Source organism: Girardinichthys multiradiatus, chromosome 19 (assembly GCF_021462225.1).
Source record: "Girardinichthys multiradiatus isolate DD_20200921_A chromosome 19, DD_fGirMul_XY1, whole genome shotgun sequence".
NCBI lineage: Eukaryota > Metazoa > Chordata > Actinopteri > Cyprinodontiformes > Goodeidae > Girardinichthys > Girardinichthys multiradiatus.
Genome location: NC_061811.1, coordinates 29844216 through 29871942, shown reverse-complemented (window position 1 = coordinate 29871942; position 27727 = coordinate 29844216). Strand labels below are relative to the sequence as shown.

General features: G+C 40.8%; 2 protein-coding genes across 3 annotated transcripts; one reads left to right on the top strand and one right to left on the bottom strand.

The window, feature by feature from the left end:
- Positions 1 to 1848: 1848 nt before the first annotated feature.
- Positions 1849 to 5533, bottom strand: cenpo (centromere protein O). 2 transcript variants are annotated; one of them, XM_047345434.1, is made up of 6 exons: positions 5394 to 5533; positions 5104 to 5258; positions 4434 to 4584; positions 4064 to 4335; positions 2493 to 2652; positions 1849 to 2018 (listed from the first exon to the last, which is right to left on the bottom strand). In XM_047345434.1, the coding sequence occupies exons 1-6, from the start codon at positions 5413 to 5415 to the stop codon at positions 1909 to 1911; spliced, it is 870 nt and encodes a 289-aa protein (XP_047201390.1). In that variant the 5' UTR covers positions 5416 to 5533; the 3' UTR covers positions 1849 to 1908. The 2 variants fall into 2 exon arrangements, with proteins under 2 accessions (XP_047201390.1, XP_047201391.1); XM_047345435.1 differs by having other exon boundaries at positions 4220 to 4335.
- Positions 5534 to 5678: 145 nt separating this feature from the next.
- On the top strand, positions 5679 to 22129 carry slc5a6b (solute carrier family 5 member 6). The gene is made up of 16 exons (XM_047345433.1): positions 5679 to 5814; positions 8917 to 9358; positions 9432 to 9497; positions 10475 to 10526; positions 10615 to 10682; positions 12361 to 12515; positions 13212 to 13352; positions 14455 to 14584; positions 14966 to 15054; positions 17703 to 17815; positions 17905 to 17975; positions 18056 to 18142; positions 19141 to 19295; positions 19374 to 19480; positions 19565 to 19686; positions 21333 to 22129. The coding sequence occupies exons 2-16, from the start codon at positions 9011 to 9013 to the stop codon at positions 21471 to 21473; spliced, it is 1845 nt and encodes a 614-aa protein (XP_047201389.1). The 5' UTR covers positions 5679 to 5814; positions 8917 to 9010; the 3' UTR covers positions 21474 to 22129.
- The last annotated feature ends 5598 nt before the right edge of the window (positions 22130 to 27727 follow it).

The window sequence follows — 27727 nt, the reverse complement described above, 5'->3', positions numbered from 1 at the left end:
CGGGAGTATGTCAAAGATTTTCTTTTTAATATAATCAATTTAATTTAAGAAGAATCCCATAAAGTTATGACTGCTGAGAGCTAAGGGAATAGATGGCCCAACAGAGCTATGACTCTGTGTAAGTTTAGCAACTGTACTAAAGAGAAACCTCAGATTAGGTGTGAATACACCCTAGTTTTTCTTGCTATCGTATTGTTGAAAAGTTTAGAATTAATTAAAGCATAATTGAAAGCTTTTAAGCTAACAGTTTTAACTGAGTTAAAAACAATTAAATATCAGTTTCTGTATTGGGATCATATATTTGTACATCCGACTCTAGACGATTCAGGGCTTCACCAGTCCTGGACCACACTGCACGTCACTGAACTGAGATCAAATATAGCCCGGGAAATAAAACGGTGGACAAATATGTTCATGTTATAGACTATTATTAGATCACAAATAATCCCGACAACAATTTTATACATTGATACACAAACCAGTTGAATAATGATAAACAGGGGTGTTTTCATTGTAAATCTAATTTGTCAGATGTAATATTTTTTTTATTAAAATAAAGAAAATTATAAAATAAAAAATTGTCTTCTGTTTTGTTGTTAAACAGTTTTTGCAGAACTTCTGACAAAAAAACTGTTTTTTCCTTCTTCTCTTATTAACCAACTGTCTTTAATAAAAGAAAAAGTAAAATAGAACATCTCCAGTCATTAAAAACGGTTTTGTGCGTCCTGGGTTATGTGACGGCCGTTCCTGACTGGCAATGGATTCAGAAAACGAAACAATGACTCCGACAGGCTGCCACAGGTGCTGATGTTTTACTCATAAATGAACCAATTTCAAAGTAAATGCACGTGTTCTCATGAAGCTGGTAGTCATGTACTGTGTTTACTGTAGGATGTCATCATGTAAACACAGCAACAGTGTTCATTTAGCATGTAAATATGTATGACTCCAGCTGGTCTACAATAATTACAACTATGAAAAATATATGCAAAACAAATGACTGATTACCAAAAGACGGGAGACAAAGCAACATGACAGCTGCACCAAATCTAGCTGGTAATTACTTGTATAATGTGCAACAGGCCCCAGTAATTCAATCTTTATGGAATGCATAAGCTAAGAATTACAGCACATGTCCAATTACAATGGGCTTTTGTACTTCGAATGTTTGCATCCGTAGCAGCAAATTCCCTCGTATTACTGCTTTTTGCATGCTGCACACAATCAGGTAAGGAACGATTTACTCTTCAGCATTAAGGAAAGCAAAGTTAGTAAAAAGTGTAAAAGTTTAGTTTTATTTTAGTTCTTATAGATGATGGAACAATTCTACAGAGGACCTGTGCTGAAGGGAGGGTTGAGAGTGCAAAGAGTCCTGAACCAAAAGGAGGAACTAGATCTCCACCGTAAACTAAAATCGTTGGCCAAATAGTACAGCTTCACCTGCAAAAGGCTTCGGCAGAAGAAAGAATTGCTGGTAGCTGCAGAGAGAAGATTGTTGATGGTCAAATTCTGTGAGCCCAAAGCTAGGGTGAGCATCACCATGAAAGAAATACAAGAACAGAAAGCAACAGAGGCACGTTCCAGGAGGGATATTCACACGTCTGATGGGAAAATGCATTCTGGCAGATCCCAAAATCCCTATAAAGGGAATGTCGTTCAGGGAGATGAGAAACATCACAACTATTGACTCGATAACAGACAGAGAGCTGGCAAGACGACGTCTGGAAGCTCGAGGAGACGCAGAGATACTGAGACTCCACAGGGAAACTTTACATAACAAGGTGAAGGAATTTCTAGACAAGCTCAGAAACAGAGGCAGTGTGGAAAAATGACCGAAAATGTCAACTATTTAAGCAAAACCATTTAATATGTACATCAAAAATTACATTTATAAAATTGGACAATAAATTAAACAATATCCCTTGATTTCCTAATGGCTGTTAAAGCTCTGTGGACAGGGACCTCCGTCAGTAGGCTGCAGTTTTTCTTCCACTGTGGAGCGTCAGGGAGCCGTTTGTCTGTAAAAATGCACAGACTTTACAGTAAGTTAATATAAATAAATTACTTTATTCTAGAATATATTACGTTACATGAACTCTGGTATCCTCTTCTGTTAGACCACAGAATGGCGTCATTTAATGAAGACTTATAGAAACGTTGGAACATACAGAGATGGTCAAATAGTGAAAAAAAACTTTAAATAAACTCATGTTTTATTACCCTGGCAGAACCTCACATAGAAAGAACATTCAAATGGGAAATAAAATCCCATCTTAATATTTTTTTGTAAAATAAAACAACCAGTGGTACAATTATTGGCATGCCTCACAATCCATTTAAAATAAATAGAACACATTTATTTAACACATTATTTAAATGTAAGTCTTTATCAGGGCTGCGACATTTCCCCCAACATCTGTATAACCCTTTTAAATAGAAAAACTGATGGTTTTACCTCATTTGTGTTACAAAGAAACCAGCAAAAACCCTACCTTCCGATTCCAAATGGACCCGAGTGGGGAGACATCTGGTGTGATTGGTGTATTCCAACGTGCAAAGCATGTGTGTCTTCTCTTTGGGCACGGTGAACATCAGCACCAGTATCGAACACAAAAGGTTGCTCTCCATCACTTCAACAGACTTATGTTGCTCCTGTGACATTAACAAGAAGGCAATATCAGCTTAGGATTCATTCAGAACCAGAATTCCCTGCTCTTCTATTACTGTGACTAAGAATCTAGAACGGCTCGGGGACACACCTCTCTTCAGGGTCCAGCTTTTTGTAACCTAGAAAAGTCAATCATGACAAATCATGTCATGATTGAACCGGACAACAAATCTGTTAACAGTTAAGATCTAAAAAAATGAAGAGAAATTCTGCAACAGCCTGATTCAATAAGTGTGAACACGAATAAATACTTAGTTTCACCAACCTAAGATTCAATGCAAGCATTCAGTCTTTGAGTTTACACCTGAAAACAGTTACAAAAAAAAATCAGCATAACCAGAAATTACGATCAGCTGTCCTATCTGGATTTTCCTGATGTTAGCGTAATTTAATTAGAGCCTAGGTTTGCAGAGGTTAAAAAGGAAGTGGAAAAATACAGGACAAAAACGGCATTAAGAAGAAACTGATCAGGGAGGCTGCCAACGCCGCTGAGAGAATGGCGGCAATTTCTAATGAGTAGTAGTTGTGTTCAACATGTGACAACGGTGTCCTATACACTTCAGGATGCAGAACCGGCCTTTCTTCCATAGAAAAAATCCAAATGTCGCTAAAATCTCCCCAAACCTCGTGGGACAATGTGTTATGGTCTGACATCAAAAGAACAACAGGACAACAGTGAAACATGGTGGAATGGACTGACTGCATTTGTGAAGAGGATGTAATTGTAAAAAAATATTCATATACAGATGAGTTTTAAGCCAAAACCTTCACTGGTCTACTTGAACACTAGATAAAGCTAGATTTTTCAGCACCACAGTGAGTTCAAGCCAACATCTAAATCAATCTAAACACCTAAATCTAAACAATCGAAATCTAATCTAAACATGTAAGAAAGGCATCATGGGAAGAAATTTAAAGCTTTGGAATGTCTTAGCTAAGTCCAGAAATAAATACAACAGAAAACCTGCTGGGTCACCTGAAGAGATTTCCTCAAATCTAAAACTGGTAACCCTTTGCAAGGTAGAGGGAGCGAATATTACCAGGTCGAGATGTGGGATGCTGCAAGACTCCAAAGAACAGAGAAAAGTGAAATTTATTCTAAAAAGGTGCTTCATTAAAGCCGTAGCTTAAATGTCTACATGCAACCAAAGTATTGCAGGCCTTTTATTTCTTTACTATTTCTCCCAACAGATTAGTTTGATTTTAAGTTGAATTGTTCTGGATAATTATTACAATGAAGGTTTTGAAAGGATTTTATAACAATCTAATATTTTACACCAGTTTACACACAATAGCTACAGCAGAATTAAATCGTTGATGATGGTTTGGGTGTAATATTATTTCAGGCATTCTTTTAGTTTTAATTAAAGACAAAAAAAAAAAGAAGTCTGGCACCTTAACAAGCTGCAGCTGTTGCTTGCGACCTGCAAATGCATTAAGATGCTGGCTGACTGTGTCCAGAAAAGCCCTCAGGCCTGTTTGCAAGTCGCTCTGCTCAGCGAGGTTGTTCAGAGGAATGAAGGGGGGGATGTTGTGGCGGGTGATCCTCACTTTTGGCTTCAGGTCAATCTCCAGGTTGTAGGTGTCCAGATATATGCCCTCATACGCGGTCGCCAGAGAGAAGCACATGCCTTTACCTTGACGAGTTTTGATGACGTCATACCCACCTGGTGACATCAGTAGAGAAAGTCCGAAAAAGGGGATTCACAAACAAATAAACTGCAATTAGAGAACAAAGAAATAGAATCCAAACTGAGGTCATTACCAATGAGGTGATGAGCATGAAGAAGATCTGACAGCTCAGAGTGTCTGGCCATCAGGCGCAACAACTCTGAACTTTCTGAGTCTACATCCATGTCCTCTTCTTCTCCAGCTACTCGCCGCTTGTCTACGGATGGCCTCAGTTTCTGGAGGTTCTGTAAACATAGACAAAACATTATTTACTCAAGGATACCATGGCTTAACTTTGAGCTCAAGATTCCATGAGTTTAAACTTGAATTTTGAAATTGAAAAAGGTCTTATAAACATACATTTTTGAGCTGTAACTGAATAATGGCTGAAGGACACAGAAAAACTAATCCATGGCTCTGTTTGAAGCCCACTGGAGTATTTCAATGCACTTTTTTCCAGGCCTTTCATTTGTTAAATGAAAAAAAAAAAAAAAACCTTCTACTTCACAGTTATGCACCACACTGTGTTGGTCTCACATAAAATCCCAGTTCATTACGCATGAAAACCTTTGCATCCTCATCATCAATATTTACTCTGAATGACGTGATTAGTTGTAGTAGTAAATTAGTAGTAATTTGCAAATGTACATTTTTTAAAACATTTCAAGGAAAACGTTGCAGCAGAAGTGTGTGAAACATCTAAATATGGCTTTTCTTTAATAAGAGAGAGCAACATTTGCTCAGAGGCCCTGACGTCGCTTCACCTTGTGTGTCTGTATCTCTGCCTTCAGCTGGTCTCTCTGCGAGGTCAGCGCTTCAACTTTAGCCTTTAGCTCCTTCACACGACACGGCTGCTGGAGGACCCGACTCCCTCGGCTACTGGCCTGGTCTTCCAGCAGACTCAGGTGACTCAAAACACCTGGAGATAGGAGACACGTTCACAAACCCTCAAAGGAATTAAGAGATGGCTAATACGTTAGCATCGCAGAAACAAACTTATTTCAAGCTAACAACAGCGTCAACGGGCGAGTTAGCTTTGCGGGTTAAGGCGTACCTCTCGTCGAAACTCCCTCCATGTTTGACCACTTTCCTCCTTTTAATTTGGTTACACCTAATGAAGCTACTCAAACAAAAATATCCGCTGCTTTTTTTAATTTTGGCGGCTGTTGCGCGCGCACGCCACGCCCCCCTGACGTCAAAACCCGGAATAGAAACAAACAATTTTGCATCACATGGAGCAGCAGGTTAGCCTGCCTGGCTGTAGGTAAGAGGTGAACGCAAAGCTTAATGTGCTCAGCATAAGAAATAAAAACACGGAGTTCAACTTTCCGCAAAACGTGGCCACTACATTAAGAACAGCCACAGTGTTTACTCGTGGAAAAGGTTGCATTTAACGAGTGGCTCCTGAATGTCCCAGCAAACGTGTCCAATGACAGCGAATGTGACCCGGATGTCGGTGTTCCCTTCAACTAAAGGTGAGTTTGATTATGCGTTATATTTATATACATTTCCAGGCCTTTTTTTAAAGATCGGAAAACACTTTATTGATTTACTTCTTTTCTTTTGTTCATATTTCTTTAGTTTGGGTGAAGCTCTGTAGCTGTTTGAGGTATGTTTAATGCACTTTGGAGTGTTAAGATTTGAGTGATAAAAGGAGCAACAAGGTTTATTATTAGGCCCGAGCAGCGAAAGCCCTAGAATGTCGCTTGTATTTCGTGGATTTCTTTTTAATTATTATTTTTTGCATCTATAGGTGACTTCTTGGAGACCTAAATATATATGTAAAGTAAACAAACGTCACCCAAAATTGTCCCCCGCCTGAAATATGTGGATTTAATAGAATTTAAAATGGGCGTGGCCAAACAGCTGTGATTTGAAATTTGGTATACAGGTAGATCTCGTAGAATAAAATAAAGTCTCCTGGAGGTATGTCCTAAAACAGACATTATGGGTCAAATTGTCATTTTGGGCCTTTTTTGGCGAACTTCCCACAAAAATATTTGAGGTGTTAACTTCAAATTTGGTCAATATGCCCTTAAGGCCTGGAGGATTAAAAGTTATCAAAATCCTGATTTTTTTTTTTTTTTAGCATGTTTAGGGGGCGCGGCCAGACTACGAACTTTACCTACTCGCCAAACAATTTAAAACAGCTGCAAGTTTCACATAGAAAGACTAAAATACACAAAACTTTGTATGATTGATCCCCTTTGGCAGCCCAACGATCCTATGTGTACAAATGCTGACATTATCAAAGCCCCGCCCCCTGAGAACAAGAAGTCACTTGTTTTGCTGGAAAAGGTTCCCCTCTGAACCACTTGATCTGATCAACTTGAAATTGTGTCAGAAGTCGGGTAACAAGTTGGTCTAACTTGGTTTGAAGTTCAGACACTCTACGCTTGAGGGTGTTGCCGTGGTGAAGTGCGATGTCACGCTGTTGCCATACGTTTGGCTCTAATTTCCACATATACCATAGGGTCTTCTACACAGCAGTTGATCCTCATCCCACCCGCTTCACACTCGGCTGCGAACCGCTACAGCGCATGTAGGTCTTGGCTAGAGGGGGCCAGTAGGACCAGGTCATCTGCAAAAAGAAGAGACGAAATCCACTGGTCTCCAAACCAGCTTCCCTCTGGCCCTTGGCTGCATCTAGAAATCCTGTCCATTAAAGGTATGAAGAGGATCAGTGACAAAGGGCAGCCCTGCCTGAGTCCAACATGCACCAGGAACAGGTCCGACTTAGTGCCGGCAATGCGAACCAAACTCCTGCTCTGCTTGTACAGAGACCGGATTGTCTCTAATAAAGGGCCCCCGATTCCATACTCCTGGAGAGGTTCAGCTATCGGACGGACTCTCCTCTCCAATATCGTGGTATATGTGGAGGCTGAGGAGTGTGATCCCCCTGTAGTTGGAACACACCCTCTGGTTCCCCAGGGGTGTGACACTCATGATCCGATTTGCTTCAAACTGGATTTGAGTGATCTTTGTCAACCACCAATCAGCTTAATTGGAATAAATTGAAATTTGACCCAACTAACCCCTCTAGTATGTTTCAAAATGTTACATCGCCCTGTTGCATTATTGAATACGTGCAAAAATTTGTGTGCTTCGTCGTGGATGGACGTTCAACCCTTTGGCATGGTCAATTGATGACATCACTTTAGCCTCTTTTCTGTTTTTTTCTTGAGGTCTAATCTGCTGATTTGGAATGACACACTTTTATGACACATAAAAGTGAAACGTGTCCTGCAGGTTATTTGATCCAAGAGAAAAAATCCTCTGACTGAAAAAAAAAAAGAAGCCTCTGACTGAAGACACTCTGTTGTTGTAGGACAGTCTCATGAAGAGGATGCTCAGGGTTCTCCATAATGTTCTTCATTTTATGAAGAATCCTTCTTTCCACAATGATCTCCAGAGGTTCCAGAGGAGTCCCCAGAACAGAGCCAGCCTTCTTTATCAGCTTGTTGAGCTTTTTTTAAGTCCCTGGCTCTGATGCCGTTTCCCAACAGATGATGGCAGAAGAGATAACACTCTCCACAACAGACTTATATTTAAGAGTATATTTCCTTTCCAGTCTGCATCTCAAATCTTATTCTGCTGCTTCTGTTAAGATCAGCCAGTAGTAAAGAATTCAGTGCTTTGAGTTACCTGGCTTCTGTTTGTCAGCTGGTTGCTTATTTGCTAATATCAGACATATTTTGGGTCGAAGTAACAAAGTCTACATCGTACTTAACACAAGTGTTGTAACTGTGCAATAAAGTCTGTTTAAAATATGTTTATAACTTTCTGTAGGTTTGTTTTTTACTTACAGCTATCATTTGGTGCTCTTGAAGGATTTTAGAGCCATTCTGACTGTTGTTTTTGTATTTATACCAGATTGTTAACAGGCAAAACAACCATAAGACAGCTAATTTAGAATTAAACTTTTTCTCAGCTTCAAAGCCACGAGATGACAACCTTAGAGACCTGACGTGACCTTGTCCATCACCGATTGAACTGTATATTTGGTGATAAGCTAACCAAACAACCACATATTGACAGCTAAAACAGCCTCACCAACTAAGACATTTTTTTACCACATTTAACCAAACTTGCAATAATTCTTTATTAAAAAATATTGTTTATTTTTGAAACTCATTTGATTTTTGGAGATTCCTTCTTACTTGGAGTGTTGACCCACTCTGTGGTCCATATCCCAGCGTTCGGACCCACTGACTTTAAACAACATGATGTTTTCTATAACTGCATGTTCTGATTAAGGGTGGGCGCTACTATCTTGCAATACAGATTTATGAATGCCTCTCTGCCACATTGTATTGTGTTGACAAAAAGTTTTATCAGTGACCTTCAACATTCACAGAGATTGTTTGTAGCGCTGAAGCTGGAGAGCCCGACCTCTGATCCTCATGTTGCTGAAGCAGGTGGCATTATTTTCAGAGCTGCTCCGTCTGACCTCGTTGTGTTTTATTTCGCAGGCTGGAGGTTTTCTCATCTAACAATACACCTCTGCTGCTAACCACTTTGTTTACTGCATTCCTAAATGTCTTGTTTGATTTTTCTTATTTATGTTTTTTTCCTAGGCTTTCTGGACTCTTGACTGATGACTGTTTCCAATTTGCATGAAGGAGCAATGCCAAGAGCACCTTGAACTCTCCTGCCAGGAAACAAACCGAGATGGACCCGTCCGATCAAAAGCACTTCACCGTTGTAGACTATGTTGTATTTGCTCTTTTACTCGCAGCCTCTGCAGGCATCGGGCTGTACTACGCTCTCTCCGGGGGCCGTCAACGCACCACGCAGGAGTTCTTGATGGCAGACAGGAGCATGCAATGTCTTCCCATTTCCCTGTCGCTCATCGCCTCCTTCCAGTCAGCCGTGGCGATCATCGGCGTCCCAGCTGAGATCTACACTCACGGCACCCAGTACTGGTTCATTGGCTGCGCTTACTTTTTAGGGCTTTTAATTCCTGCTCACGTTTTCATTCCAGTGCTATACAGACTGCAACTCTCCAGCGCTTACCAGGTATGCAAAAACTTTTATTCGTGTCATCTGTACGTTCTCTCTAAGACCCACGCCTGTTGTTTCTGTTTTACAGTATCTAGAGCTGCGTTTCAGCAAAGCAGTGCGCATCTGTGGAACTTTAACATATATCTTTCAAATGGTGAGTGCATTCAGATACTTCAAATACCACTAGCCACTAGAGTATCTGATATATAATAACATCTGAGACCAAAATGGAAACCCTGCTGTGTTGTAGTGAAGTTCTGTTGTAGTTTATAGGAATGTTTTGTGAAAAATGCAGGAACTGTCCTTTGAACTTCAGAAATGCAAGGTTCAGGTTTCTAGCTCTAGTATAGCCACTCTAAATTGCTCTGAGGTCTGAGTGTTTTGAGTGAATTTTGGTCTTATGTGACTTCTTTCAATAAAATTCATTTCTTGCTGCCACTCTTCCATAAAGCTCAGATTCGTGGAAAGCACAACTAGTAGTTTTCCTATGAACAGATTCTCCCACCTGAGCTACAGACCTCTGCAGCTCCTCCAGGTTTACCATGGGTCTCTTGGCTCCTTCTGATTAATGCTCTCCTTTCCTGTCTTAATGATGCTGGTTGTTCACTGATGTTCTCTAACAAACCTCTGAGACCTTCATAGGACAATTGGATTTATACTGGGATTAAATTGCACATTGGTGGACTCTCTTTACTAATTGGATGCCATCTGAGGCATTTGTTTCTCTGTACTTTATTTATGGGGATCAGAGTAAAGTTGGCTGAATATAAATGCATGTCACACTTTTCAGATTTCTATTTATAACAAAGGTTTTCCTTCCACTTCAGTTATGTACTTCTTTGTTTTGGTCCATTTCAAAAGTTGTCCCATAATACATTGAAGTTTGTAGGTGTAAAGTTGCAAAATTAAAAAAGTTTACTTTTGCAAGGTATCGTAAACCACTGACTAAATATTGACACCCAGAATTTAACATAATTTGTACCAATATCATTTTGTACGTCAAGGTGAGATTCAGTAAAAACTGTCCAACCAGTGCAGGGTAAATGGTGCTTGGGGTCTGTTTCCTGTATTTGGTGTTTTTTTGCCTTTAAAATATAATAGTTTCTGATTTGTTTCTCAACTTGATTTCAGGTTATCTATATGGGTGTTTGTGTGTACACGCCTGCTTTCGCACTTAATGCGGGTATGAAGAGTTTATCTGCTTTACTTTGATTTATTGAAATGAAGTGAGTTTAATATGCTTTTCAGTATGTTGCTGTGTTTAATTTCAGCTACTGGATTCCAGTTATGGGGAACAGTGCTGGCAACTGGACTAGTGTGCGCTCTGTACACAACCCTGGTGAGTTGACAGACATGACTGATCTTCATTCTCTACCTGGGGCCCTGATTTTAACATGTTAAGGAGTTGTTCCCTTCAAGTACTTGACCATCTTATGTGAGGAGATTTTCAGCAACACTTGTTTCCATCAAAGATACGTTAAATCCTGTATTTGTGAAGCTAACCGCAGTAGAGTTTTGTCTGGTTTAGAGACGTTATGCCGTGAGCGGGACATGTTCCCAAAATAAAACGCTTTCCATTATTGAAAACCTTTATCTATTTGTCTGATGTAAAATGGCTACAAAACACAAAAAGGTTACTTTGGATTAAGGCTGCAAAGATCTGAAAATATCTCATTGAGTAAACATTTCAGCTCTATTAGAGCTCAAAAGAAAATTATCCTACATCTCTTTTTTTATATATCCCCAGAACTGTTCTAAACCTCACTAAAAGGGTATAGTATATAGTATTATTCTGCGTTGGCATAGATCTGCTATTGATACCAAAGTACTTAAATGTTTTTAAACAGTTACGTTCCTGTGTTTAAAAGTTCTTTAATCAGAAGCCAAATAAAGTTTTCCTCCAGCTGTATGAAGCATAGAGTAACAGAGTGTAGCCCCTCCCTCACTTGTTGCTGTGCACTGCCAGTTAGGAGGTTGAAATAAGGCTCCTATACGTCTCACATTTACTAGAAAGACAAGTTCAAATGTTTCTTTTCAAGTCTCCCGATGATTTTCACCTCTAAGCCATTAGCTAGACAAACAATGCCTTATAAGAGTATTAACACCATTTGAACTTTACCACATTTTCTCACATTATAACCACAAATTAAATGCATTTTATTAAGGTGTTATGTAGTAAAGCACAAAGTAGTGCATAATTCAAATTCAATTCAAATTCAAAAATACTTTATTAATCCCAAAGGGAAATTAAACGTTGTTATAGCTCATATTATGAAGGTTTCCTCAAAGAGCCGTTGTAGATGCTGATGGCTGTGGGCAGGAAGGATCTCCTGTAGAGCTCCGTCTTACAGCAGATCTGAAGAAGCCTCTGACTGAAGACACTCTGTTGTTGTAGGACAGTCTCATGAAGAGGATGCTCAGGGTTCTCCATAATGTTCTTCATTTTATGAAGAATCCGTCTTTCCACAATGATCTCCAGAGGTTCTAGAGGAGTCCCCAGAACAGAGCCAGCCTTCTTTATCAGCTTGTTGAGTTTTTTTAAGTCCCTGGCTCTGATGCTGCTTCCCCAGCAGATGATGGTAGAAGAGATCAGACTTTCCACATCAGACTTATAGAAGATATGCAGCATCTTGGCTAATGGCTAATTAGAAGGAAAATCATACATTTCTACAAAAATGCTTGCATTTGTATTCAACCCTCTTTACTCTGACACTTCTAAATAAAATCCCAGAGCAACAAATTACCGTTTTGTCCTACGTGCAACATGCTATGTGTGGTGGAGAGCTAACACTGCTCATAACCATGCCCTCCTCACAGAGACACATGATGGTGGCAGTATCATGCTATGGGGACCCTTTCCTTCAGCAGTGTCAGGAAATCTGACCAGAGTTGATAGGTTTGTTAATACAGGGTGATCCTGGAAGAAAACGTCTTTCTTTCTCATTTCCTGAACCGGGTTTGTTGCCGTTTAGATTTGATCAGGCTTTAAGCGAATGTTTCTGCTCTGTTTTTCACAGGGTGGCTTGAAGGCTGTGATCTGGACTGACGTCTTTCAAACGGTTGTGATGTTTGCGGGCCAGCTAGCTGTTATCATTGTGGGAGTGCGGCGGACTGGAGGAGTGTCGGAAGTCTGGAGGAAAGTGAAGGAGGGAAACCATATCTCTGGACTGGAGTGAGTTCAGTCAATACTAAGTTATCACAGAGCCTTGGGGGAGAATGTCAACAATAAGTCTGGAAGGAAAGCTGCACACATCACATGCTATCTTTGTTAAACATCTTTAGAAACTTCTGGACTGCAGTGGATCTGTAACAGTAGTTGCAAACAAACCCCCCATTTAAAATGATTAAATTCTTAAACTGCCTCTGCTGTAAAATGGGAGTTTTTACTCTCTTTCCTCCCTGTGCACCACCGGGTCCGTTTCTCTCCAGTTCCGAGATCCAACCAGTAAAACCAGCAAAGTATTTACCTTGTGAAATAATGAGAAATGCTTAAGTATAAAATCAAGATTTAATATAAAATGAGTCAGTGTACAAAATATGCCAATGAACAGATGCAGAGTGACATTCACCTTCGGTACCGGGCTCCACTTAGCACATCTAGGATGAGTCAAATGAAGCCAAGAGCAGTGCGTGAGTCCTGCTTTATCTATGCCTGTTCTTAACCCTCCTAAAGGGTGTCATCCTCTTGTATCAGTTTATCCTTGATTATGTGTTGCATTTTATGTGATCAGTGGTTATGGTGTGAAAGCGTGCAGCAGTGAGCAGTGCGGCAGATAAGTAACAAGGGCAGATATATTTAATTAGAGCAGCAAGGAGATGATTCAAAAAGGCTACAGAATCATACATCCATAACACTTCATTGTTTTAGCTTAAACCCAGATCCTACAGAGAGACACACCTTCTGGACTCTGGGGATCGGCGGTGTCTTCCTCATGCTGTCCTTGTATGGAGTGAACCAGGCTCAGGTTCAAAGATATCTCAGCGCTCGCACAGAAAAAGAAGCTGTGAGGTATGCGGCATGGCAAATCTTCAGAGATTTTCTTTTGTTTTGTTATTATTATCAGCTGTATGTGTGCAAATTATGCTGAGGAGTTCTGAGACTCAGACTAAAATTAATTACATCAGTTTCCAGCTTCTTGTAGAGACTTTTATACCGTTTGAACTTTTCCACATGTTGGCAAATTAAAAATCACAAACCCAAATGTATTTTAACAGAATGTTGTTTAGTAAAATAATGCATGATTGTGAAGCAGAAGAAATATTGTTGTTCAAAATTATTTAAAATTAATATGTTCTTCAAAAATCACCTAATTAGTTTAAAAAATAAACAGTCTACCCATGTCTCACTTGATACCAGAATAAATTCAGCTGTAAAGGCCTCAGAGGTTTGGTAGAGAACATTAGAAAACAAATGGCATCATGAAGCCCGAGGAGCACTGTGGGCAGGTCAGGACAAAGTTGTGGAGAAGTTTAAAGCAGTGTCAGACGGATCTCATCCTTAATCCATCATCCGAAAATGGAAGGAGGTAGGGCACAAATGCAGACCTAGCAAAAGATGACCATCCGCCTGGAGAGCATTAACAAAAGAAGCAGCTAAGAAGCCCATGTTGACTGTGGATGAGCTGCAGAAATACCGGCTCAAATAGGAGAACGATTAGTCATGCCTTCCACAATTCTGGCCTTTATGGAAGAGTGTCAAGAAGAAAGCTTGAAAACAAAAGCATAAGAGGAAAGAAAGAAGAAAAGTCATGTTTGCATTTTGCCAAAAGTAGGAGTAAAGGAGACGGCAAAGATGTGGAAAAAGATACTATGGTCAGAAAGGACCAAAATATAACCTTTTGGGCAAGCGTGTGAGGCAAGGAATGTGAGGTGTTTAGTTTGTACACCAGAGGGCACTGGTGGACTTATCACACACCTAATCTGTTGAGTAGACTGATTTAGGTACTTTGAGTGCCATCAGGGGATGTGTCTGAATGAATTTCATGGTCCCTGTTTTCTGTAACCCAACAAGCGAGTTGGCATCCTTTGTTCACGATTGAATATCAAAACGTTGGTTTTGCTCTGGGTGGTTTGTGTCAAAGAGTGATTCTAACCAACTTTTGTGCGGGCAGGTCGTGCTACATGGCGTTCCCTTCCCTTCAGCTGGCTCTGGCTCTGAGCTGTGTGATGGGTCTCGTCATGTTTGCACGTTACTGTGGAGAGGACTTTTCTGAGAAGCTGGGCAGCTCTTCGAGAGACGCAGTGAGTCCCATTCTGTTGTTTCATCCTTTGGTTATCTCCTTATATGTCCTGAAACATAATATTTATTTTTAACCATACACAAATTTAGTATAGAATGTTCTTCATTGTCAAGTTTTGTGAACTAAAAAAATTCACATGAAGAAATAATGGAGAAATGTTACTTGAAAATCATCCAACCCCTCCGAGGCCATAAACTACTACAGCCTGAGTATTTACATGTGTAACAGGAAGTTCCACATGACATGGCTCATGTGGCGTAAATGTGGAGTCTGTTCAGCCTCAGAGGTCACGTTGTCATATTTGTTCTGTGGTTGCTCTGACTAAATAGACATGCAAATCTGACACTTCCTGGAAGGTTTAATGTTACTTTGTTCTGCACAGATGGTGATATATTTTGTGATGGACATGCTTCAAGGCCTCCCGGGACTGCCTGGACTGTTTGTTGCCTGTCTGTTTAGTGCGGCGCTCAGGTACGGGACTTTCCACAGTGTCAGTAGATCTAATATCTGGCACCTGTTGGGCAGCTGAAAGTTGAATTTTGCAAATTTAGAGTTGTTTTTTTTTTTTTTTTTGCATGGTTTCTTTACAGTTGTGAAAAATTTGGGATGTTTTGTATTTTCCAGTTCTGGATAAGTCTCGGAATAAAGAACAAATTTAGAAAATGTTTGCATGATTAAAGTCTGTTCTGCTCAAATGCAATTTTCACATAATCATCAACAAAGAATATAACATTTTACCCATCAGTATGTTCGTTTTTATGTTACTCACTGAGACAGGCATGCTTATACAACTTTACAGTGCCCCCCCAAAAAATTTATAAAATTCTCCATGTTTTGTCATATTACAACCTCAGACTATTTTATACGTTTTTAAAACAATATCCCACATCCTACCATCTGAAAATGTAGAGTATGTCCCATCTGCAAACCCATCAAGATGTAGCCGCCAACCTCATTTGGCAGGCGGATCAAAGAGAGCATTAATCACACAAGCAGCCAAGAGGGTTGTGGTAACTCTGGAGGAGCTGCAGTGATTCACACCTATGAAGGTGCTCTGGTCAGATGAGACCAAAATTGAACTTTTCGCGCCTATATACAAACGTTATGTGTGGATGAAAACTAACACAGCCCATCACCTCAATGACAGCCTCCTCAATGTGAAATATGGAACTGGCAGCATCATGGTTTCAGATTCCTATTTTCCGCAGGGATAGGGAAGTTGGATGTAGCTAAATATAAGACAGTCCTGGAAATAAACCTGAGACTGAGGTGGAGGTTAAACTTTCAACAGGACACCGACCCTAAACCAGATTCCTGCATCCTTTACAATCCAGAGAGCCATGTTTACTCTTGTTTCTACTAACAAATGTCCAGGTCTAACAAAATGTATAATAACCTTAATAAATAAGTATATTGTTTAAGCTCATAAATATATAAATATAGAATTAATTTCATTGTGAAACCAAGGAGCTATAATTCAAATTATTTATGATTAGAAAATAAAAAACCTTTTGAAAATAATTTTTTTTTACAAGACAGAAAATACACTTTCTTGAGTAAAAGAATTTCAGTTGAGTCTTTTCCAGATTTATAGAAAATAAAAATAGTGGTAATAAGTAGCCCTATTAAAACAGAGCACTGAGTTTTCAGCCTAATGACAAATACTAAAAAATATCTGTTGTACAATTAATGCCATTCTGTTGTAAAACCAGATGTTGCTCATGATGAGAGGGCCTGCTTAAACCAGGCTTTCATATTTGTTTCTATTTACAAATTTAAAACGTCATTAATAATAAAAGTTGGAAGGAGCCACTGTGGGTTGGTTGAAGAGGCAGAGGCTGCAGACCCCTGCCCTAAACCCACAGCAAAGCTACAATGGAGTGATTTAGATCAAAGCATAGTCATATGTTAAAATGGTCCAGTCAAAGTCCAGACCTTAACCACATTGAGAATTTGTGGCAAAACTCCATCCATCCAATCTGACTGAGCTTGAGCTATCTTCCAAAGAATGGGTCAAAATGTCCTTATTTTATTTATGATTCAACTAAAGAAATTGGAACAAATTGTGTGTCTGTGATAGGCTGCAAAGAACCCCAAAGATTTAAGTTAGAATTCATTCTTTCCTAAGTTGTAAAATAAAATAAAACCTGAGATTATTTTTTGCATTTTGGAGCAGTTTTGCACCCTAATTTTTCAGTAGTGAGAAGAAAGTAACATCTGCAGTGAAGTTGGACCACATAAATCCGCTAAAACATCTGGAAATTTGGGTCTGGAAAGTATAAAATGGGAAAGGTTTTTTTTGGATAAAAAAGAATTCAGCTTACATGTCCAGGTTTATTATAGTTTATTAGGACCAGGTAACTAGTATCCCATACAGACACAAACCCCTTTCTATTAATCTAGCAGACAACCTTTTTCATATCAATGGACTGGCAGCCACCACATTATTGCATATTCGGTTTTAAAATGAATTCATGTACAGTGGGTCCCATAAGAGTAAAAAAAAAACTGATGCTCATAAAGTTTTAACAGAGAAAATTGAGTTTAGCTTCAATCATTGATTTATGAAAGAAAACAAACTGAGAATTTTATTGAGAAAGTCATAAAATCCTAAAACTAAGTAGAACAAGCTCACATTTGTGAGACCTGGAGCCCTCATCACCTGTAACCTGAATAAATGAGGAACATGAAGCTAAAAGGGGCCTTTGTGTGAATGCCGGCATTGCGTGACATCAGTTGGCTGAAATAAACGTTTTATGGCTCAATAATGTATTCAGACACAGCAGCAATGCAACCTGTGGCTGAATGTACTGTACATGCTTTAAATAGCTCCTCTTTACCACGCAGCTTCTGTAATGTGAGCCTCATAGCTTCATATTAACAGAGAAGTGGGATATGCTTAGTGATTCAGTTCATTTCCAAGGAGTCATTTCACAATGCAAGCTATATCGAGTTACTGGGTTACCGTACAGAAAAATAAAACATGATCCATTCAGATCCACTTCCATTACAGTTCTGTTTCTCCTGAGCGTGGCTGCCGATTCTGATTTTTACACCTTCCAATATTGCACATAAAATAAAAGATGGGCATCAGTTAATGTTTTGATTTGACCATTCAGCACCATCTCCTCTGCCTTCAACTCTTTGGCCACTGTGACGATGGAAGATCTCATCAAACCATATTTTCCTTCCATGTCAGAAGGGAGAGCAACAAAGGTGTCCAAAGCTTTAGGTGAGCTGCTCTCGACGCTAAATTCAGCCTTACGTGACCTGACCTACGTAAGCTGAAGTTTGTTTCTAATGTTCTGTCTCTACCTTAAGCGATGTCCTATGGGCTGCTCTGTCTGGCCATGGCCTATTTGACTCACCTCATGGGGGATTCAGTTTTACAGGTGAGCTCAGTACTCTATCTAATTATTTTCAGTAACTTTGACTGGATTAGCATTAAAGTTTTGTTATGGTTGACCCGCAGGTAGCTTTAAAAATCTTTGGGATGATTGGTGGACCCCTTCTTGGCCTGTTTTGTCTCGGGATGTTCTTCCCATGGGCCAACTCCATCGTAAGTTGGCCTTCGTTGTTACAGTTTTGTATGTTAAAGTCTTGAGGTTATAAACGATATGAAATTATTCCAGATCACGGGTTTTGCAGGGCAATGTAGTAATTAACATCACAAACGTCAGTGTATTTCATTTGTATTTTATGTAATGGACCAATAAAATACATTGGTCTGTTTTTGCAAAATCCCTGAAGGTTAGTCTTGATTGGAAGTAGAACATCTGTGAACATCGTTTTTTTTTTTTTAATCTTGCCACCGATTCTCAATGTAATTTTGGTCTGGACTTTGACTAGACCATTCTAACTCATAAATATGTTGTGATCTTCATGTGATGATCATTCCCTTGTAGGTGACTATGTTTAGGGTCTAGTCCAATCTAGTCTAATCTAGTCTCAAGTCTTCTGCAGCCTCTTAACAGGCTATTTACTATGATTGCCCTGTATTCAGTGCCATCCATCTTCCCATTAACTCTGACCAGCTTCCCTTTTCCACACAGCATGATGCTGCCACCAACATGTTTCACTGTGGATGATGTGTTCAGGCTGATATGCAGTATTAGCTTTTTGTATGAAAGCCAAAAAGGGTAGTTTTTGTTTGATCTGACCAGCTTGCCTTCTTCCATGTTTGCTGTCTCTCCATGGTTTGTCATAAACCGGACTTCTGATGGCTTTCTTCTTGTCACTCTTCCTTGAAGACCTGATTTGTGGAGTGCAAGACTAATAGTTTTGTAAACAGATGCCCCCAACTGAGCTGTTGATCTCTGCAGCTCTTCCAGAGTTACCATGGGTCTTCTTGCTTCTTCTCTGATTAATGCTTACCATGCTCTTTAAACATGAAAATAGTGGTCTGTGAGATGTTCAAATCTTCTCCGTGACTTTATCCCAGACAGTAAACATGCCAGACACTGTGTATAAAACACAAAGGGCAGAGCTATATTCAGCTGGTCACAGATATTTTCTGTGTAACATGGTTAACGTTTTCTGTTCTACATTTGTTTCCAGGGTGCAATAGCTGGTCTGGTTGCAGGTCTGGCCGTGGCTTTCTGGGTTGGCATCGGGAGCATCATCACTCGCATCTCTGGCACAAAATTGCTGCCACCCAGCTGTCACATCAACACAACAGCCGGCATCCAGACAGCACTCAGCAACGTAACAAGGTTGGTCTCCCACCATTACCAGCGAATTTTATCTGTACCGGGCTCATCTCACTCCTGAATCATCTCTGTGTTCTTCAGCCGACCCACGGGGCTGCAGAGGTTTTATTCTTTGTCCTACATGTGGTACAGTGCATTCAACTGCTCAACTGTCATTCTTATCGGGCTGATCATCAGCTTTCTCACAGGTGGGCAAACTCCCGACACGTATTCGTGCTTGCTCGCTTTTCTTTACATTCAACTTTAAAGCGTTTGAATGAATTTTTGCAAAGGCCCAATGAAAGAAGAGGAGGCGACGCCTGGAACAATCTATCCGTTATTAGGAAAACTGCTTTGTTTTCTACCTGAACATCTGAAAAAGAAGCTCTGCTGTGTGACTCCTCTGAGACAGTCAGTAAGTAAAGATGATAGTTTTATTATGGAACAAACAGCTGTCAGACATGCACAACATGACAAAAGTTTGCACACACCTTAATCATTTAATGGCTTTTGCTTTATTTTGTATCACTTTCTACATTGTAGATACATAGTGACAACATCAGAACTATGAAGCAAAAGTAAATAAACTTATTTAGCAGACAAAAATAACTGGAAACATCTTTAATATTTTAGATTCTTCAACATAGCGCCCCTTTGCTTTGGTCTGGTATTCTCACCATGAGCTTCACGAGGTCGTCAGCTGAAATGGTTTTCTCCGTCTTGAAGGAGTTCCCAGAAGCAGTAATAAAAATTAGAAACCATTGTATGACAAGGTGTCTCCAAACCTTTGACTGCTAGTGTACAGTCAGACAAAAAGAAAGTTTTCATGACTATTAATGCTGGGGAAAACAACTAAGCACACCCTTGGGGCTTCAACAGAATTTAAGAGATCAAGTAGCAGCCAGTTGCAGTTAATCAAATTCACTAGATTATTTGACCTTCATCAGCCAGTATGACCATTAAAAGCATGAGTCCTGGTTCTTTGCCTGTTTAGAGGTATGTGTTAAAACAATGCCAGGATGGAAAGAGATCAGCAATGACCCTATAGCAGCTCTAGAGATGCCTTTCATCAATCTGGGTATATATTATAGGATAATTCCCAAACAATTACCAGTCAGTCATTCTACAGTGACAAAACATTTTGGATGGTTCCCTATCCTGCCAGGAGTGGAAATCCTAGCAAATTCACTTTGGTGGGAACTTGCCTTATGATGAGATTGTAAGAACCATAGAGCCACACCTCAAACTCTTCAGATGTCACTTGGCATGTTAAATGATAAGTCATGGATAGTACTATTACTATTTGTTTGAAATGTTTTGTAGGATAAAGCTTTTTCTCACTACGACTGGAAAGTCTTATGTCCTGTGACATTGCTAGAATTAGTACAGACATTTGACCTTAATGCACAGTACCATGTTTGACGAAAAGCAAACACAGCACTTCTGCAGAATCACCTTTTACCAGCTGTTGAGCAAGGTGGTGGATGGATTGTGATTTGGACTCATTTTTTTTTAATGGCCACAAAACCTGGACATTTAGTCAACCATGAACTCCTCTGTTTACCTAATTATTTTGTAGCCAAACATGAGGTCGTGTCACAGTTACAGTGTTGATTTAATAAACTCAATGACACAATTAGAAATTGCCTAAAACATGTAGGAAACCAGATTCTACAGATGGTATACTTGAAATGCAGAGACAGGACAGAGTAAGGGCAAGGTGTGGCAAAGTTTCAATCAGTGTTTGGATCTCGGACTAATCTAAATGCTTTAACAGAACCTTAGGAGAGCTGAGCAGAAACCTCACTGAACTAAAGCCATGCTTTAAAGCAGTGGGCCAAATTTCAGACAGAATATTACTGTTTCACTTCAGTTCATCAGATTAGTAGCAGTGTAATTTCCTTACATGAGCAGTTTTTACACAAACAGACATTAATACATTTATGCATAAGAACTCTTAATTTGAATGTTGGATTAGTAAAACAGCAGTCTAAACTAACATGTCTAAATCAATTCCTTCATCTTTCTCTTTGTATTAATATGTTATAACTGTTCTGTAAGATCACAGATCAACAAAGGCTACACTCACACAAGGAAAATAATGGAGGGGCCTCTCTCCAGCACACCCCATCTCAGGAGCAGACGGAGGGTTTTCTTTCTGAGGTGGACTCCCGTGTTGTTGAGTGTGAAACCTCTGTGTAACGTCGAACTCTCCCACATGAGGCAGGAAATCTCCCGGAACCTAAAGCACTTGCACTGGATCACTGCTTGCGTTGGCATTTCTCAGTCTGACGCCTTTGATTTGGGATCAGGGATGTTCTGCAGGTTTGCACCTTTGAGCAACTGCAGCCCCTGACTAATTTGTGTGATTTAATGATTTGCAGCCGAGTCGGTAGATGTTTTGCAGACTGTAACAGTTTGTTTCTGTTTGAGTCAGCTGCTTGAATGTTTGAATAATTTGTCTTTATACTTGTAAACGTGCACTATGCTGTTACCTAAAAATCAAAGATTTCTGAGCTGAAGAGCAAGTCATCTTTTATGTACTTGAATGTTGAGGACTACTTCATAGATATGCACCAGTCAGGCTTTGTGTTTATAGACCAGAAAATAGTGGGAGTTCTTAGTTTTGATGCATTTAATGAAAAAGAAGTGATTTCACAGTATTTCACTGATTACAGCTGATCAATAATTGACTTGTCAATTGGTGCATCTCTACTATTAAAGTTGCGCTGATGGTGCTGTGACTTGGAATCCCCTAACTTTTAAAACAGTCATGGAATTATAACTGTAATACAGTTTAAACACAAGAAAACACTTTTTCTACAATGGATTAAAGATTTTTTTATACAAATTTCTAATTTGTGCGTAATTATTTTGTTACTTTTAATACTCCTCTTTGACATTTTTACACAACTGCATTACATAAGAAAGTCAACAGATATTTTTTCCCTCATTTTCTTTGACTTTTTTTTAGTAGTTTAGCATTTGACCAGGTTAAGTGTTGCTACTGGTAGCCAAAGATGATACCTGGACCCTGTAGAGGTTGCACAGGCAGTCCACTTCCACCAGGATGGTGCATCAATATGTGCCAGTGCCAGAAGGTGTGCTGCATCTCCCAGAACAGGCTCAAGAGCATGGAGGAGATGTCAGAAGACAGCCACTTACTCTAAGAGAGCTGGACAGGTCGTCAGAGGTCCTTAACCCATCAGCAGGACCGGTATCTGCTCCTTTGCGCAAGGAGGAATGGGATGAGTAGTGCCAGAGCCCAACAAAGTGACCCCCAGCGGGCCACAGGGTTAAGGTGGCCTGAGTGCCTGAAGCCCTCTAGTTGTCCTGGGTCCCTCATGTGCATCATGTGGTAAGACTATGGAGGCAGTTCCTGGAGGATGGAGGAGTTGATGCCATTAACTGGGTTCCATGCTTCCCTGACCTAAATCCAATAGAACATCTCTGGGAGATCATATTTAGGTCTATCCGATGTCACTAGGTTGCACCGCAGAATCTCTGGGAGCTCAGTGATGCCCTGGTCAGGATCTGGGAGGGGATACCCCAACGTTGTCAGGCATGTTAATCCTGTTGGATGTGGTTCGTCCTTCTTGGTGGTATGCTGACATTACCCTGGATACCGTGGCTCTTGATACATCACAAAGACTTGCTGTCTTGGTCACAGATGCACCAGCAAGACGTGCACCAACAATTTGTCCTCTTTTGAACTCTGGTATGTCACCCATAATGTTGCGTGCATTTCAATATTTTTAGCAAAACTGTGCTCTTACCCTGCTAATTTAACCTTCACACTCTGCTCTTACTGGTGCAATGTGCAATCAATGAAGACTGGCTACCAGGCTGGTCCAATTTAGCCATGAAACCTCCCACACTAAAATGACAGGTGTTTCAGTTTCATTGTCCAACCCCTGTATATATGTGTATATATGTACTGCTACATAGATATATGTATGTATGTATGTAAATGTGTATATATATATATATGTGTGTGTGTGTGTATGCATATATGTAGGGGCTGCAAAACAAGTTTAATAATTACACACATAAAACAGTATATATACGAAGTTACATTTACAAAGACACAGGTAACTTAAACACAATAGGCTACCTTTTTTTCTTTATTTTCGATAAAAGTGGGAACCACTCAATTGGGCTTGCTCTTCTCAAGAAAGTGTTTTTCCCAAAATAATTAAGCAACAAAACAATTTAAATATGTGTATGTATAAAAACATTTTTTCATCAAGCCTCAAGAATTGCAAAGATGGCTCTTGTAATTGTAATATATAACAAGAACAGAACCAGAAAATGTTATTTGAAAACCGAAACTGTGTGCCTGTTCAGGAGCATCACTGGTTTGGCTTTCAAATGTCCCTCATAATTATATGATCGTCTTGTTAACGATTGTTGTTTCCTGTGTAATGATGGTAAAAGGAACAGCACTAATATGCAAAGTTACTCTGCTGTTGTGCAACAGTTGTATAACAAAGTCTTTCATCAGGCCCAGTAAAGATGAATAGTGAGATAAGCACTGAGCATATGACCTTAAAGTCAAGAGATCAGAAAACTAACAATTAGATCAAAACTAAAAAATGACCAATATGACCAAAACTCAGATCTCAACACCTGCTTTCAAGTAACTATGAGATATAAACAAAGCTGCATTGCTATCCTTGTTTAAAACCAAAATAAACTATTAAATGGAAAATAAAATAAATTGAAGGTATTATATTTGTTGAAACTGATGGATGTTAGTTTAGAAAACAAATATCTGCTCTTTCAGTTTAAAGTGAGAAAACCGATAAATTACAGATAAACTAATTTTGACCAATACCAAATAAAAATTCTGGTTGATTCTCACAACCTGAATTAACTGGACACAAACCAGTGAAATTATTGGATATAAAAATCCGTGGCATGTTTGGTTAAACTTGCTAAGATCAGTGATGGTGCCAGTTTGACGTTCAGGGTTAATGTTTGGTCTGTCTTACGTTTAAAAACATTCTTAAAAATGTAAACATTTAATAAAGTAATTCCTGCTTGTATAAACATTTACCGCTTTTTTTTTTTTTGCATCTTGTAACTAAAAATTAATGATATTATCCCCACAACTAGTCCATAGCAGCATAACAAGTAGCTGCTGAAACAAATTCAATAAACATTTGAACAATACCATGAAGATACCTGAACAAATCGTAGAATTACACAGAGAAACGGGTTAAGAAAAGTTTATCAGCTGCATATGAGCACTGGGGGCATACTGGGGGTATATATATATATATACATACATATGTGTGTGTGTTAATTGTTACTCTCATCTGTGGCCCCAGTCCAAACTCCAATTAATTAAAATGTATCAATATTTTACTTTACTGTAGGCTGTTTGTACATGCAGAAATTAGAATCACTTGACAATGTAGAATATATATATATATATATATATATATATATATATATATTTCAATTGTTAAAGAACTGCCATGTATGAAACAATGATAAACCATTTTCTAATTCATAACTTTTCATCTTCAGTTTCCGTCTTTTCTTTTAAATAAAAAATTTGACAGTTCGGTTGTTTCCTGTAGATGGTAAGTGATTTATTGTTCATCATGTCCTTATGCAAGCGGCGGTTTTTTATGTCTGTGCACCACCTGTGTAAAATCAGCCAGTCCATTAAATCGAACGCACCAATCTCCTTGGCAACCGCTCTGTTTTGGAGGTAAGCGCGCATGCGCTCTCGTGTAGCGTGTGAAATCTCGGGTCATAAGCGGTGTTTTCGAACTGTACTGTGTTGTTGTAAATCAGCAAAATAACATGAACCACAACTAGTTAGTCTCCCTTTGCTTTTAACTGGAGTATTTAGCAGCGAGCAGACAGACATTAAACGTAGCGGTGCTCGTTTTAAACGCTGGCCGTTCACTAAAACCTCGAGCTCCGAGGGGAGAGAAGCAAAGCAGGAGCATTGAAGCTTCAGCATAGCAGAACAGTTCAGAAACTATTTAAGTCGTGTTTTAGAATGCCTATTGGTAGCGGATCTGATGTTCTTTGTGTGCTCGGGAATTGTTGCAGCCGTAACTGATTCTGGATGAAGGCTTCATAGTAGACAACCGTTGTTCCCTCTTCCCGGTACTGCGTACTGGCGCAAAATCTTTTAGTGGTACGCAGTACCAAACCGTACCGGCTCACTTTCACCCATAGTCAGAGGGTAGCACAAGCAGCTTCTGACTATGATTCTTCTATTGCCTAATTGTGTGTCAGGTCAATGTAGAATGGATGTGTCCCTCTATTAGGGCTGCTCAATCATGGAAAATACACTCACCAGCCACTTTATCAGGTACACATCGAACTGCCTTAATCCTTCGTGGCATAGATTCAACAAGGTACTGGAAAAGTTCCTCAGAGAGTTTGGTCCATATTTGTGTTCAGGTGCGGCAGCTGCTCAGGCGTTCAGGTACTTGGCGTGGTGTTTGATGTGGTCATTCATAAACGAATAGATGAAGAAGTAGCTGTGGTCGTAACCCGGCTGTAGTCTGAAGACGACAGGGATTTTCTTCTCTGAGCAGACGGAGAAGAAACATTCCTCAGAGAGTTTGGTCCGTATTGACATGACAGCATCACACAGATGCTGCAGATTTGTCAGCTGCACATCCATGATGCACCAGTGCAAAGAGGATTGGGTGGCGGACGAAAGTGGAGACCTCAGCGGCCCGATCCCCGGATGCTTAGGCTGGCTCTAGGGACGTGGAATGTCACCTCGCTGGGGGGGAAGGAGCCTGAGCTTGTGCGGGAGGTCGAGAGATATCGACTAGAATTAGTCGGGCTCGCCTCCATGCACAGCGTGGGCTCTGGAACCCATCTCCTTGAGAGGGGTTGGACTCTCTTCTACTCTGGAGTGGCCCACGGGGAGAGGCGGCGGGCTGGTGTGGGTTTGCTTGTTGCCCCCCAGCTCAGCCGTCTTGTGTTGGGGTTTACCCCAGTGGATGAGAGGGTCGTATCCCTGCGCCTTCGGGTTGGGGAGAGGTCTCTGACTATCATTTCAGCCTACAGGCCGAGTGGTAGTGCGGAGTACCCGGTCTTCTTGGCGTCCCTGTCGGGGGTGCTGGATAGTGCCCCTCCCGGGGACTCCATTATCCTGTTGGGGGACTTCAACGCCCACGTGGGGAACGACACTGACACCTGGAGAGGCGTGATCGGGAGGAATGGCCTTTCCGATCTGAATCCGAGTGGTGTTTTGTTATTGGACTTCTGTGCTAGTCACGGATTGTCCATAACGAACACCATGTTCAAACATAAGGGTGTCCATCAGTGCACTTGGCACCAGGATACCCTAGGCAGGAGGTCAATGATTGATTTTGTTGTCGTATCATCAGACCTTTGGCTGCATGTTTTGGACACTCGGGTGAAGAGAGGGGCTGAGCTGTCCACTGATCACCACCTGGTGGTGAGTTGGATCCGCTGGAGGAGGAGAAAGCCGGACATGCTGCTGTCCATAGCTGCGGCTGTAAGGTCTGCGGTGCCTGTCGCGGCGGCAATCCCAGAACCTGTGGGCCTGGAGAAGGCACTCGACTGTGTCCCTCGTGATGCCCTGTGGGGGGTGCTCCAGGAGTATGGAATCGGGGGCCCTTTATTAGGGGCCATCCGGTCCCTGTGCGAGCGGAGCAGGAGTTTGGTCCGCATTGCCGGCACTAAGTCGGACCTGTTCCCGGTGCATGTTGGACTCCGTCAGGGCTGCCCTTTGTCACCAGTCCTGTTCATAACTTTTATGCACAGGATTTCTAGACGCAGCCAAGGGCCGGAGGGGGTCTGGTTTGGGGACCAGTGGATTTCGTCTCTTCTTTTTGCGGATGACGTGGTCCTGCTGGCCCCCTCTAGCCAAGACCTACAGCATGTGCTGTGGCGGTTCGCAGCCGAGTGTGTAGCGGCTGGGATGAGGATCAGCTCCTCCAAGTCCGAGGCCATGGTTCTCGACCGGAAAAGGGTGGCTTGTCCTCTTCAGGTTGGAGGGGAGTTCCTGCCTCAAGTGGAGGAGTTTAAGTATCTCGGGGTCTTGTTCACGAGTGAGGGAAGAATGGAGCGGGAGATCAACAGACGGATCGGTGCAGCTGCCACAGTAATGGGGGCACTGTGCCGGTCCGTTGTGGTGAAGAGAGAGCTGAGCCGAAAAGCAAAGCTCTCAATTTACCGGTCGGTCTACGTTCCTACCCTCACCTATGGCCATGAACTTTGGGTCATGACCGAAAGAACGAGATCCCAGATACAAGCGGCTGAAATGAGCTTCCTCCGTAGGGTGGCCGGGCACTCCCTTAGAGATAGGGTGAGGAGCTCGGCCATCCGGGAGGGGCTCGGAGTAGAGCCGCTGCTCCTCCACATCGAGAGGAGCCAGTTGAGGTGGCTTGGGCATCTATACCGGATGCCTCCTGGACGCCTTCCTTGGGAGGTGTTCCAGGCACGTC

Excerpts from the sequence above, each read along its gene's own strand:
- slc5a6b (XM_047345433.1), top strand. The coding sequence starts at position 9,011 with ATGGACCCGTCCGATCAAAAGCACTTCACCGTTGTAGACTATGTTGTA. Across the intron at positions 15,055-17,702 it reads CTGTTTAGTGCGGCGCTCAG|CACCATCTCCTCTGCCTTCA; the intron begins GTACGGGACTTT and ends TTGACCATTCAG. Across the intron at positions 19,296-19,373 it reads GCACTCAGCAACGTAACAAG|CCGACCCACGGGGCTGCAGA; the intron begins GTTGGTCTCCCA and ends TGTGTTCTTCAG.
- cenpo (XM_047345434.1), bottom strand. The coding sequence starts at position 5,415 with ATGGAGGGAGTTTCGACGAGAG. Across the intron at positions 5,259-5,393 it reads GGAGGGAGTTTCGACGAGAG|GTGTTTTGAGTCACCTGAGT; the intron begins GTACGCCTTAAC and ends TCCTATCTCCAG. Across the intron at positions 4,585-5,103 it reads CAGAGATACAGACACACAAG|AACCTCCAGAAACTGAGGCC; the intron begins GTGAAGCGACGT and ends CTATGTTTACAG.